General features: G+C 45.6%; 2 protein-coding genes across 3 annotated transcripts; one reads left to right on the top strand and one right to left on the bottom strand.

The window, feature by feature from the left end:
* The first annotated feature begins 123 nt into the window (after positions 1-123).
* DNAlig3 (DNA ligase 3) lies at positions 124-6,633 on the top strand. Its single transcript, XM_077634164.1, has 3 exons — positions 124-1,688; positions 2,807-3,211; positions 3,886-6,633. Exons 1-3 carry the CDS (start codon positions 378-380, stop codon positions 4,894-4,896), a joined length of 2,727 nt encoding a protein of 908 aa, XP_077490290.1. The 5' UTR covers positions 124-377; the 3' UTR covers positions 4,897-6,633.
* Positions 6,628-21,024, bottom strand: LOC144101128 (dynein axonemal assembly factor 5-like). 2 transcript variants are annotated; one of them, XR_013307938.1, is made up of 10 exons: positions 20,331-21,024; positions 19,349-19,541; positions 18,842-18,915; positions 18,102-18,331; positions 17,097-17,294; positions 15,557-15,700; positions 14,546-14,708; positions 13,733-13,989; positions 10,331-12,042; positions 6,628-10,083 (listed from the first exon to the last, which is right to left on the bottom strand). XR_013307938.1 is itself a non-coding variant. In XM_077634165.1 (10 exons), exons 1-10 carry the CDS (start codon positions 20,965-20,967, stop codon positions 9,645-9,647), a joined length of 2,253 nt encoding a protein of 750 aa, XP_077490291.1. In that variant the 5' UTR covers positions 20,968-21,024; the 3' UTR covers positions 9,452-9,644. The 2 variants fall into 2 exon arrangements, 1 of the variants encoding a protein (XP_077490291.1); XM_077634165.1 differs by having other exon boundaries at positions 9,452-9,709; positions 11,751-12,042.
* Between the last annotated feature and the right edge of the window lie 87 nt (positions 21,025-21,111).

Raw genomic sequence — 21,111 nt, 5'->3', positions numbered from 1 at the left:
AACAAATATTTTACTCTACAAAGCGTCAAAAATAATTATATTTATTTAATTTTTTTAGTTAGTAAAAATAGGTTCTATGTTTTTTGGCTTGTACTGTTTTAAACAAGTCGATAGCTAGACAGCAGAATCCGTTCGACAAGTCGTAACGCGTCGCGCCAGATGTGGTTACGGTTGTTTTGATGCTGTGTGCATAGCTGTACGGCAGCGAAACAATCGGACCGATTGCATTTCGCCAACGCAGCAACAGTTATCGATCTTTTGCATTATGGTTCGCAAAGTCTTAAGAGCTGGAACACGACCAAAGTGTCGGCGCTTCGCTGTCGCACCGCACGAACTGTGATCTAGATTTCGCTGGTTACTGAACTTTCCTTAACGGTATGTCGGAGACACGCTTTTGCATCGAGTACGCCAAGCGGGGCACCGCAGGCTGCAAGAAGTGCAAGGCGAAGATCGACAAGGAAGTTCTGCGCATCGGCAAGATCGTGCCCAACCCGTTCAGTGACAGTGGCGGTGAAATGAAGCAGTGGTTTCACGTGGACTGCATCTTCGAGCAGCTCTCGCGAGCCCGGGCCACCACCAAGAAGATCGAAGACGCCGGAGACCTTGAGGGTTGGAGCGAGATCGGCCAGGACGACAGAAAGGTGGTGCTGAAGCACATAGACGAGCTTTCCGTCAAGAGCGGGGTTAGCACCACGAGCCCTGGCAAGAGGAAAGCAAACGTCGTTGGAGCGGCCACTCCTTCTAAAAAGCAGAAGCTGCAGGCTACCCTGACCCCGCCGGGATCGGGAGACGCGGACGATTCGTCCGAGAAACTCGATCTGGAAGAGCTCGAAGCGTCTTCGACCAGCAACAAGGCAAGCAAAGACGACGCCTTCAAGGAATTCCGAAAGCTCTGCGCAAGCATTGCCGCCGAAAGTACCTACACGGGCAAGACGTCGATCGTGGCCAAGTTCTTCAAGGAAGGCTGCACAAGGAAGGGCTTCACGGGCGACCTGTACCTTTGGGTGAAGTTCCTCCTTCCCATGGTCAACAAGCGGGTGTACAACCTGCAGAGTAAGCAGCTGGTCAAGGTGTTCAGCCGAATCTTCGGCAGCGGCTGTCACGAGGAGATGATCGAGGACCTCGAACAGGGCGACGTGGCTCGCACGGTGGGGACCTTTTTCGACAAGTACGGCTCTCCGGCCGCGAAGAGTACGCTGACGATGCAGGACGTGGACGCGTACCTCGAACGGCTGTCTCGCCTCACGCGCGAAGACGACCAGACGCAACTCCTGAGGCACCTCAGCGCTCGCTGCACAGCGAACGACCTCATCATGGTCGTCAGGCTCATCAAACACGACATCCGCATAAATTCGGGGCCGAAGCATATCCTGGAAGCGCTTCATCCGGACGCCTACCAGGCGTTTCAGGCCTCCCGCAACCTGGAGGACGTCGTGAGGACGTCCAAGGAAGGCACCGTGAGCGTCTCGGCGAGCCTTATGACTCCCATGATACCGATGCTTGCGGAACCGTGCGGATCTGTGGACGATGCGTTCGCCAAGTGTCCGAATGGCATGTACGCGGAAATCAAGTATGATGGAGAGCGGGTGCAGCTACACAAGAAGGGCTCGGAGTTCCTCTTCTTCAGCAGAAGCCTCAAGCCAGTGTCGTCACATAAAGTCCAGCACCTCAAGGACTTCATTCCACAGGTGCAGACGATTGGGTGCTTCGCCTGCTTCAAAGGAAAGAAAAAAATAATTTTGAATACTAAAAGCCACCTGTAGCATGTTTTATAAACTAATCTATGCTTAGAAGGCTGAATTGCTGTTGAACTTTAATGTAACGAAATGGTTTATAGTGAAATAATGGATATAATGAAATGAAGATTTCCATTGGAACATCAGTCAACGAAGGCTATTACAAAGCTGTGGCTATAATGAAATAATTTCCGGGCCCCTTCAACTTTGTTAAAACGAGGTTCAACTGTAGAATGCTCGTAAGGACCTCTTCTGCATGTACATAATGCAGCATTTTTTAAATATTAAGCATGAAAGATTACATTTTGCTTTTAATATATGTAACTACAAATGATTTCTGCACTTTTTTCTCAAAGAGCTTGTATGTGTGTGGGAAAATACCTGCTTTTGCATGCTAGAAGAATAACCAATGATTTGTCTGGTATCATGATCTTGGCTCAAAAACATTCACAGTTCATCGTATAACTTAAGCCGCTGAGGCGTCTCAATGGTTATGGCACTCGGCTGCTGACACGAAAGACGCGGGTTCGATCCCGACCGCGGCGGTCGAAATTCTAGCCTGTGTACTGTGCGATGTCAGTGCACGCTAAAGAATCCCAGGTGTTCTAAATTTTTGGAGGCCTTCACTACAGCGTCTTTCATAGCCTGAGTCGCTTTGGGACATTAACCCCCATAAACCATCGTGGTACAACTTGCAAAAACTGCGGTTGTTCTATATCAATTCTATAGCCTACAAGTTCCTCTTTCTAAAATAATCTCAATGCCGCTTCTATATTTGAAACTGTTATTCAGAAATATCGATTTGATATATATATATGTATGACTAGAGAAAAGCTAGCATCATCTATCCAACGTTGCATTGTTCATATTAGTACTTTATAAGCACCATATATAGCTTTCCATTGAAGAAATTTATTTCTTTCAAGATTTCTGAAAGTTTCACAAATACTACTTTTCATGATGACTTTAGCACGTAGGTTCTTGTTAGTTGTCATTGGGTTTTAGTTGTTTATTCATACTACGCACCAAATGGCTTGGTGTAAACTGAGACTCTGTATTTTTGCCTGTAGGCTTTTAAACATGGCCATGACCTGGTCCTTGACAGCGAGATCCTCATGGTCGACACGCACACACAAAAGCCACTGCCATTTGGTACACTGGGCATCCACAAGAGGGCAGCCTTCAAGGATGCTTCTGTCTGCCTCTTCGTCTTTGATTGCCTCCACTACAACGGCAAGAGCCTGCTGGACCGGACTCTGCGTGAGCGCAGGGAGATACTTAAGGCCAACATGACGCCCATCAAGAACCACATCGTGTTCAGTGAGCAGCATGTGATCACAACACAGGAGAAGTTGCGGGATCTCATCAATGATGTCCTGTCACAAGGCCTGGAAGGGCTGGTTCTCAAAAACCCCGATGGCATTTATGAGCCGGGAAAGCGCCACTGGCTCAAGGTCAAGAAGGACTACCTTCAGGTAAGCAACGCCCCCCAAAAGTGCACATCATGTTGCTATGAGTGGGCGTAAGCCCGAGATACTCACGTTGTATTGACCAGCGCCACCTGGTGCTGTGCCGAGAAACATGGCTGCATTATATTAGGCACTATGGCTGTACTGCTCTCAGGGTCAGCTATGTGATGCTTTGAATTTTTGCACTGACAGATTAGTGCTTTGACTCCAGCAGTCAGACTTCCTCTATATTGACTTTGATGACTCTGAGGCAGACAAATTTTGAGCTCAGCTGCAAAATCTTTTGAGCTTCACCCGCTGCAGTGGTTCAGTGGATTTGATGCTTGGCTGCTAATCCCAAGGTGCAGGTTCGATCCCGATCGCGGCAGCCATATATTGATGGACGTGAAATACAAAAATGCCCTTGTGCTATGTGATGTTAGCGAACTTTAAAGAACCTACTCAAAAGCTGTGAAAGCTGCTTTTAAACATGTCATGCTTAAAATATTTCCTCTTTCAGTGCTGATTAAGAGCATAAAAGCTAACGGTGTTCAGTTTTCTGGCACACTGCAAGCCTAGGCAATTGCACGTGGTTCAGTTTGTTATTTAAATGTATGTTACAAGTTATGACAACAGGCTGCTGTAGGATGGGTGATATGGCTGGCATGGGCAAATTACGTGTGCTTACATTGGACGTGCAGGGTGGAAGTATGGCAGACTCGGCTGATCTCGCCGTGCTCGGAGCATACTTTGGCACAGGAAGCAACGGCGGCATCATGTCCATATTTCTGATGGGCTGCTGGAATCCGGCAACAGGCCGCTGGTGCACAGTCACCAAAGTCCACGGCGGCCACGATGACAAGACACTGGAGCGACTGCAGACGGAGCTGGAGATGAAGAAGATATCGCGCCAAATGGACCGTGTTCCGGCGTGGCTCGATGTGGAGAAGGTTCTGGTGCCGGACTTTGTCGCCAAGGATCCAGACAAGACGCAGGTGTGGGAGATAGCTGGCGCCGAATTCACGAGAGCCGAGGTCCACACTGCGGATGGCATCTCGATTCGCTTCCCGCGTGTCACACGGATCCGGACGGACAAGACGCCAAAGGAAGCGACGACACTTCCAGAACTGCGCAAAATGTTCCAGAACTCCAGGTCGCAGCCATTTGACATGGGCAAGGTCAAAGGCGATGACGATGATGACACGGAAATCTCGTTTGCATTGTCCGAAGAATCTGATTCTCCAAAGAAGCCCAAATCATCACCAGCTACAAAGCGAGGCTCTGGCAAGGTTAAAGTTGATTACGACATGGAAGTTTCACTGATGCCTACTGAGAAGCCCGATTCACCCAAGAAACCTATCTCACCAGCTTCAAAACAGCAGCCTTCGCCTGCACGCAAGCGACAGGCAGATGCAGTAACAAAAGATGCCCCCAAATCTGAAGTTACGGCATCTACGAAAAAGAAGCTCTGCGACTTTCCAGATGTCTTCACGGGGATCCGAATGTGTCTTCCAGAGAATAGGTTGTTGCGGAGATACTTTATTGCTTATGATGGCATTCTGGTCAGAGCCGATTGCGAAGATGTGACCCACGTGTTGTCGTCATCAAAGATGGGCAGCAAGTCGCGATCAGCGAAAACAGTGACTGTAGACTGGTTGTGGGACAGCATAAAGCATCAGAAGCGCCAAGATGAGGCGAAGTACTCTGTGTAAACGCTGGTTTTGCGGTTGTTCCTATGGGCATTGTGTCTATGTCAGGCCAAAGTCCATACCTAGGGCCTCTTTAACCGATACCTTTTGCCACCTGATTGAAGTTGTAAAGTCTTGTACCGTAAAAGTGAGCACAGTTTTTGATGTAGCTTTCTGCTTTCCGCTCTTGCATTGAGATCTTGCAAGACGTTTGGCGCATTCTTACTGCTTGTTCTTGTGATTTTTGCCAGAGGAGCTGTTTGCTTGGAGGCACATTTGACAGACATAGGCTTAAAAGCATGTTAACACTGATAGTGCTTATAGACTGAATTGCGAATTTAGATTACAGTTGTAGAGAAAAACTGTTATTTCTTTACGTCTTTTGACGCATTTTCAGTGTGGTCTTGCAAGATGCTTGGCAGAGTCTTGCAACCTTGAGAAGAAACTAAGATGCACGACTAATTATTTTTGGGGCAGAAGCTACTCTAATTGAAGCATTGACGCTGGTTGGATGGTTATAAATTTTTCATGCTGTGAACATTATTCAAGTGCTGATGCTGTCCACACAAGATATGCCATGTGCAAAGTAACTTGTTGGAGAAGGTACAATATGATATTTGCAGATTATGTTTAAATTATGCGTGTTATATTTTCTGCTTGGAATTTTGTGTAAGATGTAACAAATATTGTAATGATAACCAGATGTAACAGTTGAGTATATACTGTAGCTTTTTGCGATACAAATGTTCTGATGAATTGTCTGCAGGCATAGTCACTGTGCCACTGTATACATAACTTTGAAAAATGATTGCGAAGAAACAAGTTTTACATTTTCAAGATGTGTTTGTGTCAGAAAAAAAAGTATACTAACCATGGAACAAAAATGAAATATGCTTATTGAAAGTCATCCGAAACAAAGTTACCAAAGAATTACTTCAAATATACGCAGTCTCAAAGAAAGCACTGCACTTGTTGTTTGTGCAAGTCGTGTACTATTATAACCCACATAGCTCTATTGTTGTTGCGCGGCGATAGTTGGTATGTTTAGTATTGTCTATTTGCATTACAAGCCTGAAATTTTGTGAGCTTTGTAGCTTGCCTCAGTTGGCCATAATAGGTGCAGCCATCTTGGAGTGCTGGGATTCAAGTCTTGGGGTAGTGTGACCAATCTGCCAACAGTAGTGTTTTGAACACTTGTTTGACTGGCATGCACACATTAGTTTAGCTTAGCTGAATGCAGCTATGAGGATCTTTGGCAGCCCAGAACTTCCAAGATGGCAGCATGTACGTCATTGAGACTAGAATGACGTTTATTTTTGAAGATGAGACTTATGCCTTTGCTTGTCCGAGATATACAAACATAACCGATTGTAGTATATTATTGTGTTTTACATCTTGTCAAGCAAAATATTACACCCCTATCATCACAATTTTTTTTTTTGTGGTATCTGTCACTAGCTGGAAATGTTGGAGTCTGCCTTTCTTCCAAGATGCGTTTGCTTGTCTGAGATTTAAGTAGACAAACATAGCTGATTGTAGTAAATTATTGTGTTTCACATCTTGTCGAGCAAAATATTGCACCTCTATCATTAATTTTCTTTTTTTTTTGTGGTATCCGTCACTAGTTGGAAATGTTGGTGTCTTACTTCTGATGTGGCCACCTGACAGTATGTGACACAGGTATACAGTAATTCAGTTCAAATCAGAGGAAGGCACACTTCATGGTTCACAGGAAACGTACAGCCAAGAATTTTTAACACATCCTTTATTGCCAAAACTTCACCGCACACCACCATGATATCTCATGACTAGATAATCTCTGTAGTCGCAAATGATTGGACAAATAGACGTAACACTCTGCCCCATAGGGTCACAGACTTAATGAATAGATACTGTGTATGGCAACCTGTTGAGACAAATGCATGACTTGGCACACATAATCATGGTGTGTAATGGTGAAAATAAGTCGAGCAGCATCACAACAATTACTAATTGTTTGGTCCTGACAGTATGATAACAGAGTTGTAAACACAATGCAAAGTGCAGGTTACCTTTAAACGCAAACCGATTTAAAGGAGCAGCAATTAGTTGCAACTTCATGTCCACTGATTGCCAGAAAAGTGCACTCAAATAAGACCTTTTCTTTTTTTTTTTCAATAGAAGTGTTTGTTTACATCTTCAAAAGTTTCAGTCAACTGCTAGAAAACCTTAGTTTACTGCATTTTAAAGAGAAACTACCAGTTCTGGAGTGGTTGGCCATTTGTTTGTTCCACTGATTAAAATACTCAGGTGTTATTACCAAACTAAAAGATATCTTAGTTTGTAAAGTGAAAGTGCATCAGGTTATGAGATGTGACTCGGCAACCTTGCTGGCAATGCAGCAGTTCGTGCTGCAGGCCTGACCACAATCAGGAACATGCACCAAACTGAACAGCATATCGAGGGCAAATGCTGCATCAGCAATACATTCACCACTCAACAAAGCTAACCTGTACGTTTAGTTGTCAAAGCTTTCTGTGAGTACAAGCTGAAAAAAAAAACACTATGGCAAAGAAAACAGAGCACTGCAAGCAGTCTCTCAAAGGGAACCAGTACTCGCGAAGCACTGGGGAAGCCTTCACTAAGATGAGATTTCACATTTTCTGTGCTAGTGACAAGTGCTACGAATGCAATGAATGCATTTGGCCTTCTCAGCACCATTAAGCACGTGTATTTAAGTGCAACTTGTATGAAGACACCTTTTTACAAATGACTGGGTATTTTACAAGTGTGATAGATTACAACTGCGAGGACAATTTTGAGCAAATCCCATTGCATGACTGCAGCCATGCAGCAAAAACAAAGGCTATACAGTTTTCTCAAATTTTTGTGACGTACACGGATATCGATCAGGATAGTCACAGCTGGATCTTCAACTTCGGAGAACAGTGTCCTAACAAGGTTGAATTCATCTTGGTTCAGCGATCAGACCAATGTGTCGCTAGTGCAGTCACTCTACCCGTCAAGCTAACCAGAATGGATAGCGGACAATGTGTGGCCGAATTAGTCAACATGACAATGAAGCAATGCAAGTCCGAAGTGGTTATGGAAGCTGAATGAACTACTGACACTAAATACATTTGGCACTTTTCTACTGTTGTCATGCGTGCATGCATTCTAGTTTTTAAGCTTCATAGAGCAAAGGGACCAAGTAAATATGTGCATAAAAACAAGCAACAGTTTCACAAAGCACAGATGTTGATTAGGGAAGGCAGATGTTTTACAACATACTGTGAACTGAATTGGTCTAAGCAGGCAAAAAGGCAAAGGCATTCTCGGAACAGGACTTAGATTAACAATAATCATCACACCACTTCTGATCAATCCTGCATGAAGTCTAATTAACGCAGTCCTAAATCCGCCCCAAGCAAGATTACTGCATTGACTGCCCATAAAAAGGTGCAGTGAATGGCACTGTTCCAACTCGAAAAGAAGAGGTTCATGAGTATAGTATCGTAAGCACTGCTGGTACAGGCCAGATGTTCTAAATTAGCCTTGGGGGAACCCAAATGGCTTTTAAGAGGTGCTGAGCACCCCCCCTCCCCCTCATCACTTGGCTTTGGTGGCTCAGTGGTTACGGTGTTCTCAGCTGCTGACCGAAAAGACGCGGGTTTGACCCCGGCCACGGCGGTCGCATTTCTGTGGAGGCAAAATGCTAGAGGCCCGTGTACTGTGCGATATCAGTGCATATCAAATAACTCCAGGTGGTCAAAATTTCAGAAGCCCTTCACTAAGGCATCCCTCATAGCCTGAGTCATTTTGGGACGTTAAACTCCCATAAACCAATCTATCCTGCTGTATGATAAACAGTCTCCTATAAGCAACTGCGGTACGATTAGTCCCAAAATAAAAGGGGGTAAATAAAGAAAAGGTGGCGGTTGAGGTATGCATATGGATTTAGCTGCACAGTGATCCTAAAAAGCACTCGGAACCCGGTTTGAGAACTCGACGCTACACAGCACAGCATATTGCAAATGCTCGAATTCCTGCACTAATCAGTGATAATCAATATTCTTTTTAATCACTAATAAAACTCCAACAAGTGCCTAACCAATTCACATACCAACGATCTGTGCTGTGTGCACGCACTTTAGTAGAGTGAGCTAGCAGCCAGCTGAGCGGAGCGGAGCAATTTTATTATAATAAAAGCAAGCGTGATTCATATCCGTTTCAGTGTTACTTCGCTTTTCACCAATAGGTGTGGCAGCACAGCACTCCACTCTACTATGCTCATTCGGACGCTTTAGATGCTGCGCCAAAAACTCTTTACTCATGCTGCATTCCGCTGGGGGCTCCCAGTGAAACGGAACATAAATCCGCTTAGCTAAAAGTCTCTAATGACAATAGTCAGTCACATCTGGGTTAAGGGAGTGACATTAGATTCTAGTTAGTCACACCACGCCTAACAATGCAGCAAGGGACTTCTGGAAGCCTAGAGTTCGTAGCATGAAGCCACAGCACATAAATGGAACAAAAGATGGCATTACAACACTACACATGACACTGGATTATGTACATCTGTTGTAATCATGGAATAAAAAAATAAAATGGGGAGGCTTCAGTTGATGTGACGGCAGCTATGAATGGCCTGCCGGGGTCTGTGTAGGGATTTTCTTCTTTTTTTCTGGTATGCACAGAAAACAGGTGGCTCAAACGGGGACAAGACGCGGTTTGGATGACAAGAGCCGTGGCCGCAACACTTGAGAACAACATGGATTGTAAGTAACACCTCTTCAGCCAGGCAAGACGTCTTCCATTTCCAGCTGTGAACTTGTGTCTGAAAAGCGGCTCATAGCCTCTGAAAAGGAGAAGAGGACGGAAAAGGAATAAACACTGCCGGTTACTACGTCTGTGTGATGGGAGGTTCAGTGGCAGCTATCTGCGGTGCTGAAACTACTGTTCACCATCCTAGAGAGTGGCATGTTTTATGCGAAGAAGCGCGAATTGCGCATTCTGAAGTTCGCCCTAATGCCTCCTTCCCCTTCCCTCCACGTTTCTCCTGCGTACTGCATCGTCGATGCCGCAGTACGGGAAACGTGCCATCAACAGCTGCCACTATAAAATGTAAGCCAACATGTACGGCAACATAACAAAGCTCCACTGACTTGACCTGCTACACGCTGTAAAACAAGACAGCATCAGAGGCCTAAGGGCGAGTATTATGTAGCTAAGCTACAGTAGAATCTCGTTACAACGAACTTCACGGGACCGCCGAATTTCAATCGTTATTTTGAAATATCGTAGTACTGAAAAACCATTATTTTCATGTCAGTAATGCATCACAAGAACTAAAATTAGGTACCTTTGCAGCAGATTTATGTGTTGGTAAGTAAATAATAAACGATAACGCTGGGCACAGTTTAACTACAATTTATTACTTGAAAAAGTCTTATCTTCTTCTGGCGAGTAGATGACAAACGCTGCACGTAATTCTTTGTGAAATGTTCTGCAGCTTTCAGAGACACGTAACTAAAAAAATGCTGGAAAATTCTTTTCAGCACTGTTCAGCTCGGCTGCGAGCCACTTGGTGCCGCATTCTGGAACAGGGAAGCCGGTTAGAAAGAAGCTACAAGACGTTGAAGGGCATGAGACAACAGCTGATGTGTCTTTCAATGTCTCGTCCTTCCTTTATAGCGGATATTTTATTTGTTCAAAAATGTTGCACAATCAGCTTTACAGTAGGCCCTTACGGAAAAGTTTGGTGAAAACAAAACAAAACAAAACAAAAGTTAATGATGTTTCATGGATTTGTGTCGGAAGCGATATAGCATCCCATATCGTCCATTGTAGCTACCCTTCTGTCTGCCGCATGGGGCATACAGTTGCAGTTCTAATGGTGTTTCATTCACCCAAGCCAATGACTGACCTTATGGCTTTTTCTCTTCTGCAGTGCTGCGTGGAATTTATGAGAAAAAGCATAACCAAGTTTCTACCATACCTCTCCGAATGAAATTCACAAGGGTAGCTGCTTAGGCTGTGTGATGATAGACCCTTCTGTACTCTTTGTCCCTCTCTCTCGCATTTCGATGTGAACAATGAGACTTGGAAGTTTATGGGGAGAGCTCGGCTGCAGCAGGGGTAGGCTTATTGTTGAGCTGCGGGAGAAGACATGGCTGTGCAGTGCCACTATCTACTGTGTCTAGTTTCTACATTGTATGCAGGAGCTGGCTGCCGATAAGTGATCAACTAACTGTCCAGGTTTTCACTGTGCTTTCTGGTTCCAAAGATGGCGGCCACTGTGACACTGGTGCAAACTATGCACAGCTTGTTTCGCACTTGGCCTGCAATGCTGCTGGAGTAGCAGTGTACGTGCAAAAGCATCACTTATACACCATCACCATCATCTCAAGGCTTCGGTGAGGATATTGATGAAAACATGGAACAGTATAAAATAGACTGCTTAACATTGCAAATTATGGACAACGCATTCAGGCATTCAGTTATTCAACCCTCTGAATATAATTTTCACTGATGGCAAACTACTTTTTTGGGTGCGGGTGGAGGCGGAGCAAATAGGCGTGACAGTCATGTATCACTCCACCACACGTCATTCTTACTTCTCGATGTCTCGGTGAAGTGCACAATGAAAATGTGGTATAAGAGATAAAATGAAGCGCACAGCATTGCCAATTGCGGTACTTGAGCTTTGTCACAAACAAAGATGTTTGTCTGTACTTTGGACATATGACAAACTGCTTTTTGTGCATAGATGTTTTCAATGCAAAGGGGTGCGCTAGCTTTTGCAGCGTTGCATGCTATGAATGTAACGAGTATAGGCATGACAGATGGAAATGACAAACGCAGGACAGGAACTAGCGAACAAAAAATGGCCTGCTCACCGGGATACGAAGCAGCGCTGTCCCGGCCTCCACCACCTCCACCTTCGTTCGTACTCGCATGAAGAGCCAGAGCATCCAGGGCCTCTTCGAGCCCATCCAGGGCGAGGTTTTCGAGGGCGCGGGCCGCGGCCACACGCACCTGTCGCGAATCGTCCTCAAGCCGCGCTGCGAGGCCGCGCACGGCCAGCTGCTCGGGAACGCACGCAGCGGCCGCTCGGCAGGCCAGGATGCGGACCTGCGGCTGGCTGTCTTCCAAGAGGCCCAGCACGGCAGACACAATTTCACCAGACACCTGCGAGGAGAGAAGGAAAGCTCATTTTCATCACCACATCTCCTCCTGCCTGGTGTAGTAGCAAGACCACAAAAGGCATTATTCAGCACAGCCAACACATGCAAGCTCCCTTGACGGTAGGCATTCTGTGCCTTAACTTGGTCCATTTGATTCTCCACTCATCGGACATTTGGCGTGAAAGCTGAGTTGAGCTGTTGGCTACTGGTGGGGTTAGCCTTGTAATTATTTTGCCAGCAATTGGTTCACTGTAGAAACACTTAAATACTAATTACAAGCGTTTTGGCACAAATCTGTGAGACAGCATAACTACACTGCCATGCACACAAACATCTACTATAGTCATCAATTCCTGCTGTCGCCATTTTAAGTCCACATTAGTGTCCTGAAAGAATTGATCTCCCCGCACATATACCATTTGGTGAGACTTGTACCGAACCATATATGCATTGCAGGCAGGAGGTATCTGTGATGTGGAAGAAACTGCAAAGCTTCAAGGTAACAATCATCACTCCTACCACACCCAAAGCTTTAAAGAAGGCGTGTGCGAATATACAATCTCGAATACGAATTGAATATGTTGCTCGTGTGGTTCATATTCGATTCAAGAAATACATGTTAAAAAATTTTCAGACAATTGGGTGCAACCGAGTACTCCTGATTTCCATAGATATGTCCATGACAAAGCCAATATATCTGGGAAAATTACCCAGAGATTTAGTTTAAAGTGTCAGGAAATCATTACTAATTTAAGGCGTCCTCTTCAGTTTCTGCTCGGTGGGTTTTTGCAGTGATCGACCACATTCGTACGGTGCTAGGTTTGGATCTTACGTGAAATTCCACATGTGGGCTTCCCTAGATACCACTAAGCACGTATAGTAGTTGGTGAGTTGATTTGACATTATTACCAAACAGTGCCAAAAAATAGATGGCAGATGCAGAAGAAGACCCGAGACACACACGTAGGCGCGTTAAAAGCTGATCGTTTATTCTCGTCGCGCAGAATAAACAACTGCGGCCAAGTTATAAGCACCCAGAAAATCAGTGTCGTCATGCAAAAGGCCCCCAAAAAATTGATACATTACCACTTTTTCATTTGTGTACCACACCCAAGGTGCGTGCGCTCCTTCACTGATTTCTTTCATTATTAATACCTCAAAGGCCCCATTGAAGGGGTATTACATGAGGGGGTGGAATTTCAGCAGTACATTTCTTCTATTGACGATCTGAATGACGATGAGTCGATCTGATCAACGATGGCGTTTGATAAAAACACTGAGGGATTGCTGACATGATTCATCATGCTTCTTGATCTCAAGCACTTCCAGTGCATGCACACACAGAGTGCAGAACTGCTTTCATTCGAAGGATTGCATGCAGTCCTTTTTATTTGCTTCTTTTGGGGAGCAGGGCATTAATTCGGACATTTCTTCCGGTCACTCTGCCGATTCTTTGTGAATGCCTTTTGCACAATAGCACTCAAGTAGTTATAGCATGGAAGTACCAGAAAGTACCTGGTATCAGTGCCCAAAAGAAAGGTGGCATAAACAAAGGAGGGGAAATGCAGATACTACAAGCACTAGCATTTGTGGTTTGTACATGTTTTTGCTTGTCCTGTCTTGGTTGTACTATGTACTGTTTTTCTGCTCCCCTCGGGTGTAATGATTCCACAACCCTAGTCCAAGGCACCAACCTGCAGGGACGGAATGCATTCCAGCAGCTGGAGGAGACAGCGCAGTCCGGCAGTCCGTGCTGGCACGCTGGGACGCCCCGCAGCCGTCAGGAGCGGGATCAGGGCTTGCAGCGCTGCATTGGTGCACTGTGGAGGCATTCGGCCGACGGACAGTGCCTGCTGCAGCACCGCGGCCGCCTGGGGCTGCCACTCGGGCCTCCGCTGCACCGCGTTCAGGAGCGCCACGAGTGAAGGAACCAGGTCCCCACTCTGCGGACCTGTTTTGGGCATTTGGTACGAAAAGCTCAGAGTCAACACCATATGAGGTTGAGTGCATTTGGTGTTGCCAAGCGCCACACAAAGCAAAATGCGGCTGCTGAAGACCCTTACCCAGAACATTAGCCATGCAATAAATAGACTGAGTCTGCAAACCTTTGAACTAAAAACATCATGCTAAAGTGAACTAATGAGTGCTATCACAGAAGTTGAGTTACATGGTTTTGAAGTTCAAATTTCACAAATGGGAAGAAAAATTTGTCTTCCCATTTTCGAAGTGACAAATTCAAAATCCCACAACTCGACTTCAATGGCAGGCAGGACAATAATTCTACCCTTACTCCATTGCTTGATGTCAAGAGAAAACAAAAATTTCTAAATGTAACTTTCTCAGCGGTAAATGCATCTTTTGCAGCCAGAAAAGTACTATCGCAGCCTAAAAACAGCCATAACGGCAAAAGAGTAAGTGACGAAACAAGCGGACTCTGAACTCATTTCGAGATGCACTGCAGTCCCAGAAAGGCCTATACGAGGGCATCTGTGAAGCATCCGACATACCGGCAAGCGAGACAAGTTCTCGCACAGCGTCCCACTGCGTTGTCTTGGTATGTGGCCGGTTCTCGGACAAATCCTGGATCATGTCCTTGCCGTAGCCAACGCACATATCTTCCACACAGGGGAGGTTCAGCATGTCTGCAAGCTGTCTGAGCAGCAGCGACACCTAAACACGCGTGCGAGGGAAAAAAAAAGAAAGAAAGAAAGAAGACGTTTCCGTAACTGCTGTATGCCAACTGCTGACTTCAAACACAGGAAGATAAACTCCTGAACACCATCAACACAAAAGTTCAGCCTTAGAGCTTCCGCTCCATAGCAAGCAGCTTGAATGCCTTGTTCAGAAACTGCAATGCCAATTCGGAGAAGTTACAACAATGAAATGGCTACGTTGTCCTGTTGTCGTTTTGTCTTGTTCTCTCACCTTAAAAATCAAGAATGAGCTCAGAAGTGTTGGGGAGCCTACTGCACTTTCCAATAGAAATGACAAAATCTGCAAATAGCGCTTTGAAAAGCCCTACTTCATGGTGCAATACAATACCAATGAACCGATAACGCTCTTAACAGATTTAACATAAAATTCAACAGTTCTGTTTACTCTGCCCAAGCCACCACGTCGTAACACACTGGTTGGCCTAAACCAGCTGCATGAAACTCAAGCGGTTTTGTCTGGATGAAAGCTTGCCAAGCTTTAAAAGCCTTTGAGCATCATTGCTTTGAAGCATGAACTAAGCGCAGGGTGGGACTGACACGGAAAATACCAGATGTACAAAAAAACAACTAGAAAACAACAAGGGCATGACAGTCACAAAACAAAAAAAAAACTTTAAATAATGCATAGACACAGACCACAAAATCATGCCTCACTTTTTAACACTCAGATAAGGAGCGAATTATGACCATCGAAGACACTGATAATACATGTGCTTTGACGACTGGTGGGAAATACGGTGTAACTGGACTGAATGCTTTAAGAGGTTTGCTGGAATGTGCAGATAACCACTGTAAGATACAAACCTTTTCAGCAACGCACTCGTCCTGCGAAGAGCATGCTTGGATGCCCAGACAGCAGGACAGCAGCTCCTTCACCGACAGGTCCATGGGGTCACAAACGGACGAGAGCAGGGCATCCATGATCCCCAACACTTCAAGCTGGCTCCTCTGCACAGTTCAACAGCACAGCACACCACATTAACATGGCCTGGTTGACAGTAAGAACACCATCAGCCCAGATTGCAGCCATGCCCAGAAAGTAGCTGGGCATAAAGAAAGGACTATATAATGCTCCATTCTGCATCCAAGGAATGCACCATATTGTCCTTTTAAGGTGTTACGGCACTAGCAGAAACATCCCTGACACTTCAGCTCGGAACAGCAAGGGTTTTCCATTATGAATCAGTAGGCTGTGTGTACATTAGTTTTACAAAAAAAAAAAAGGGAAGAGTTGTTACCACATTAACTGCTGTGCAGATTTGCCTCAAAGTGAGGCCACAAAGCCCCGTGAAAGCACGCCTGCCTTAAGCATAGTGGCAATATGAGCATACGTGAAAGAAACATTATGTGTAGGAACACAGTAAGTGAAGAAACAAATGAACTTTGAGACATGTACACACATACACATGTACGCGACCGCAGATATATAGAGAGGAGAGAGTTTGAAACCTTTCAAAAATGAAAAAAAAAATTATAACAAAACCTCGACCTGTTCAAGCCAAATGCAGCTGAGGGCTCAGAAAAAAATGAAGGCGGCACGGGAAAAAATATGGAAGCAACAAAAACGCCATTACTTTAGAGGAAACCCTTTCAAAATGCATGCAATATCATCGAGCGCCACAAAGCCTCCGATGTGTCCACCCGTGCAGTTTCCTATGCAGCGCAGGAAGACTACGTGCCACTGCTGCCACCTCTTTCGCGATGCCGTCCTGTGCCTTTTCGCCCAATCGCTTTCTCTACACCACTTGGCTCTCTGAGCTCCTACTCTTTCTTAACGGTCCATGCTGCATTCTTCCCACGTCTCAAGCCACCCACTCTTCCGCCACGTGTGCCGCGAGTTGAAAAGTTGGCTTCATCTGGCAGCTCGTGAATAATGTAGTGAACTTGAGGAGCAGCGAGAAAAAAGTCACATTCTTCTCGCATCTTTTTTCAAATATAATGCAAGATGCGTTCTGAAACCGGTGAACTGAAAAAAAACAATTCGAGTTATAGTCATACTGAAAAACAGCGCGCACAATACAGGGACGAAGAAAAGAAACGACAACACGTCCCTGTATTGTGTGTGCTGTTTTTCAGTATGAGTACATACCAACTCGCCCAGTCCTCTACTTTGGCGACTTATAGTATTCACGTAAACACAGTATATTACTGTGAAAAGGAACCTTAGCTTACGGAACCAAACAATAAATGAGTAGGCTAGACAGTACTGCATAAACTGCCTCTGTAAGTCTGTGCAAGTAAATAAAATAAAAACTGCCCGTGCTCAACATTAGACAGGTGCTGACTAATGAATCAAACCACCCACTGTCTTTGCACTAAAACCCACTCATTTCCAGCTGCTCACCGTGTCTGCTGCAGCACCAGAGTATTCAAAGAGAATGGGGAACAGCTGCTGCGCGTACGGCCGGAGACGATCGGGCGGGCAGGGCCGGACAAGCGCCGCCAAGGCATGCAGGGCGCCCGCCGAGAACGGAACCGACACAGCTTCCAGCCAGCTCTCAGGATCTACCCATCGAGCACACGTTTCCAGGCTCTGTGTTAGCTGGGGAAAAAAAAGTATATTTGTGACAAAACCGCTCGTTAGGCAATGACCAATACCAAACAACAAAAACAGAGGAGTGTAAGTCATTGCACATTAGGTGGTGTGGCTGCCCTGCGTGACTTGTCTTAGTGGTTGTGTGAGCTTAAGTGCTTGCACTAAGCCTGCACACCCACCAATAAGATCTTGGCATCTCAAACAAAGTACATAACTCCAGGCTTTGTGTCTGCCACCATTAGGGGCATAATGAGACTGACAGCTAATTAATTAATTAGAAAGACAAGGTAGGCACGGATTTTTAGGTTTACAAGTCTAAGTGCATCATTGTAGATATCACACGGTGCATGCACAAAATTTGTGCTTGTGCAGTTGCAATAAATATTGAAAAAGAAGCATAAACACTTGTGTGGATACCACAGGCAGCACAACATCATGTGGCATGACATACTGTGGCATGGTGGTTCATAGCATAACAGTTGGCAGCATCATACCCGGCGCAAATGTTTACTGAAGAACATTTTTTGACATAGCTCATGGAACGGTAACCTGCAGAATGATAGCACGGTGGTTAGTTACATGACATCTTGCAGCAAGACATGTAGTGACATGACGGCTCAGGACACTATGGTTTAAAGCACAACATCCAATGTGACGGTTCATGACAAAACATATTGTGGTGGCATGATGGCTGGTGGCATGACAGCTCACGGCACGATCAGCTTTAGCATAATGGCCAATAGCACGGCAACTTCTTAAGTAGTGCATACTTTAGGACAACAGCCTCATAACACAGTCTGACTTCCAACTTACCCAGTGCCTGAGGTCCGGCTCATCTCGGCAGAGCACGGTTGTGAGCGTGGGAAGCAAGGAACACAAGTGGGAGGCAGCGTGCACCCCAGCATGACGGAAAGCCTCGCACAGCAACTTCGCAGCACGCAGCTGCTCTTCCAGCCGCCAGCCTTGCAGCGAGTCATGTGCCACGCCAACCAGGTATGCGAGGTGCTTCTGGACGAGCAGTCGGCAGCCCTCACCCTCGACCACTGCAAGAAGGCGAACAAAAGTGCTTATCTTGCTAGTGCTTTTATGCGCCCTTCGGTGCCCTACTGAATCACAAAAAAACAGGATGACAGTGAAGAAACAGATACAATTAAATGAGCAAAGCTGTAACGTTAAAAACAGTTAAAAAGGCAATGTTAAATGGCCCGCAATGACAGAGGGAGGTCAAATGTCTGTACTGTTTTAACAAATGTTAATAACAAAGACATTAGCAAAAAGAACAAGCCCAAGTCACGAGTAGAACTTATCTTTAATAATTTGCTATTATTCAGTTTTGCTCCGAGCATATAAAACGTTACAATATATTTCATTTACATGCCCTGAAAACAAGAAAACAATCATTTTATCAGTGTGCTGATTTGGCAATAAGATTGAATTCTTCTCATTAATCACTCTAAAGGCAGACTTCAGCAGCACACTTTGTTTCTTTGAGAAAAAACAAAAATAGTAAAGTGTGCAGTGCAATACAATTATCCTTCCAGAAAACAACTCACCAGGCCGCATTGATTGGTCTGTCGCATACAGTTTTCCTACTGCATTCCACAGGTCATTTGCCTTGGTACTGACGCTGAAAAAATGAAGTATATGCACAGATAGCACTGTCATCTTAATTTTCAGCGCATTATTCAAAACAAAACTGTCATATGTTGCATTTTTCATGTGTTGCAAAATTATTGCTAAAACGACATTTCAGCATTCAAGTGAATGATCTACGATAGTAAGCTTAAAGCGTTTTTTGCAACATTTACACTATGACGCCGCAGCACCACATCTGTGTCCAATTTAAAGCCTGATACTGAACTGAACTTAAAAATTATTCCTGAAGCAAAATTTTGAATTACAAAGTCGTACTGTTGGTTACCAGCAGACAAGAGGAAATGATTTGTCCATATTACATACAACTCAAGTTCACGAGCACTTAAGTGAGGAAAGAAATCACGCACACTTCTGAAATTTCTCACAGCTAACTCAACATCTCACTGCATGACACACACACCAACCTTTCAACGGGATCTGTAAGTACTATAAGCACGATGGGTAGTGCAACTGGGCCAAAGGTCTTTGCCACCCATCGAGCAGCTGCTGTGGCCAGGGCCATCCGGACAGCTGGAGAGCGGTCGTCGAGAAGTTCGGCCACTGATGCGATAACTGTAGGCGTGAGCGAGTTGCAGTCATTCTGTTCGAGAATGGGCCCTGTAAGCATTCATAAATCTTTTAACTATCATTCTGTTTAGCACAATGTGCTCAGAAGAATATGTCCCCAGGTGGAATAGATTCCACACAAGTGAATAACTGCTATAACACCCACCTGAGCACAATAACCACACAACTACAAACCTTTCAAGTGAAACCTTCAAAAGCATAAAACCTAAAATGCAGCAGCTGGAATAAATACAAGAAAACGCACGCATGCTCATGTGTAAGTACCATATCGCTCAACCTAAATTTTGGGTGAAGGCTTTTAGCGGCACGTTTAAAGTGGAAAGAACTTGACCCCCCACTTTAATGACAAGCCCCGAATATATAAAAGGCTGCCGTAAATGTACTTACTAAATCTCCCGCTAAAACCTCTTATCCGCTGCTAACAACACCTTGTTTCGTTTGAGCTACAGAATATAAGAAAGAGTGTTTTCTGTGTCGCATCCTCGCATCGCTTCATGTCGAAACCGAAAGTTCCGTCATTCATACATAGTAAGCAAATTATTCGTGGTCCAGTGAATACAACCATAACGTCGCTAGTTTGCATGGCGTTACAACAAGCATTACGGTCAATGTTCTCAACGCGATCACAGTAACTGGACAAACGTTGCAGCAGCGTTACGATCCGAGCTTTGTTTACAAAGCGCTCACAGTCGCGAGTCGAATGTTTACGCGTTTATAGAACACCTTTTCCGCCTTTCCACCCGCTCTGCGCTGTCAGCGACTTTGCGTCACGCGAAATCCACGACATCAGATGTCGAACGTTCAGGATTCTCTCCTCACCCAAGGCTTGAACGGCGAGTGTCCGAAGCGCCGAGTGCTGGTGTCGCAGAGCTTGAACTAGCGCGGGAAGCAGCGAGTCGCACTGCAGGTGGAAATGGTTGGGGACGGCCTTCTCTAACTGCACGACGCACCGGCAGCCTTCCTTCTTCACTTCCACGAAGGGATCGGTGAGGCAGGAGCACAGCGCCACGACGATGTCGTTAAGATGCGTCGCGCACCGCGAACCCGCGCCCATTACAGTTCTCGTGAGCGCTTGCGCTTCGAGAAGACGCACTTCCTCGGCGACCTCGCCGATCGATCTGGTGGCGAGCGGTTCTCCGCTGCCGGGGCCCAGAAGACGTCGACGTAAAGCCGGCACGATGAGAGCGACCACGTCGTCAGAGAGAGGCAGGACCGAGGTGATGTCGAGGAGCAGCTGTGCGGCGAGCTCGCGGCACCGCTCCGTGGGGTCGGTCAGCGCGCCGATCACGGGACGGATGACGACAGAGACCAGAACCTTGCGCTTGTTCTCGGGCAGGTCGCCGTGCATCGCGTTCACGGCCGAGCAGATGTTCTCTAACGCCCGCTTGCGTATGTGTTTGTCATCCGCTTCGAGCCGCTCGAGCTCGAGCAGCACGTCTCGGAAGTCGTCCGCCATCTTTCAACGCTTCGCCGCCGTTGCCCCAACAACGCGTTTGATGCACGTTAACCGCTAAAACTCAACAAAAAATAAAACTAAACGTTCTAAATATTAATTTCAGTAAGTATTTATTTAACAAAACTTTTATTTAAGTTAGTTTTA

Source organism: Amblyomma americanum, chromosome 8 (assembly GCF_052857255.1).
Source record: "Amblyomma americanum isolate KBUSLIRL-KWMA chromosome 8, ASM5285725v1, whole genome shotgun sequence".
NCBI classification, from domain to species: Eukaryota; Metazoa; Arthropoda; class Arachnida; order Ixodida; family Ixodidae; genus Amblyomma; species Amblyomma americanum.
Note: the sequence above shows the minus strand (reverse complement) of the source record. Positions and strands in the feature narration are given on the sequence as shown.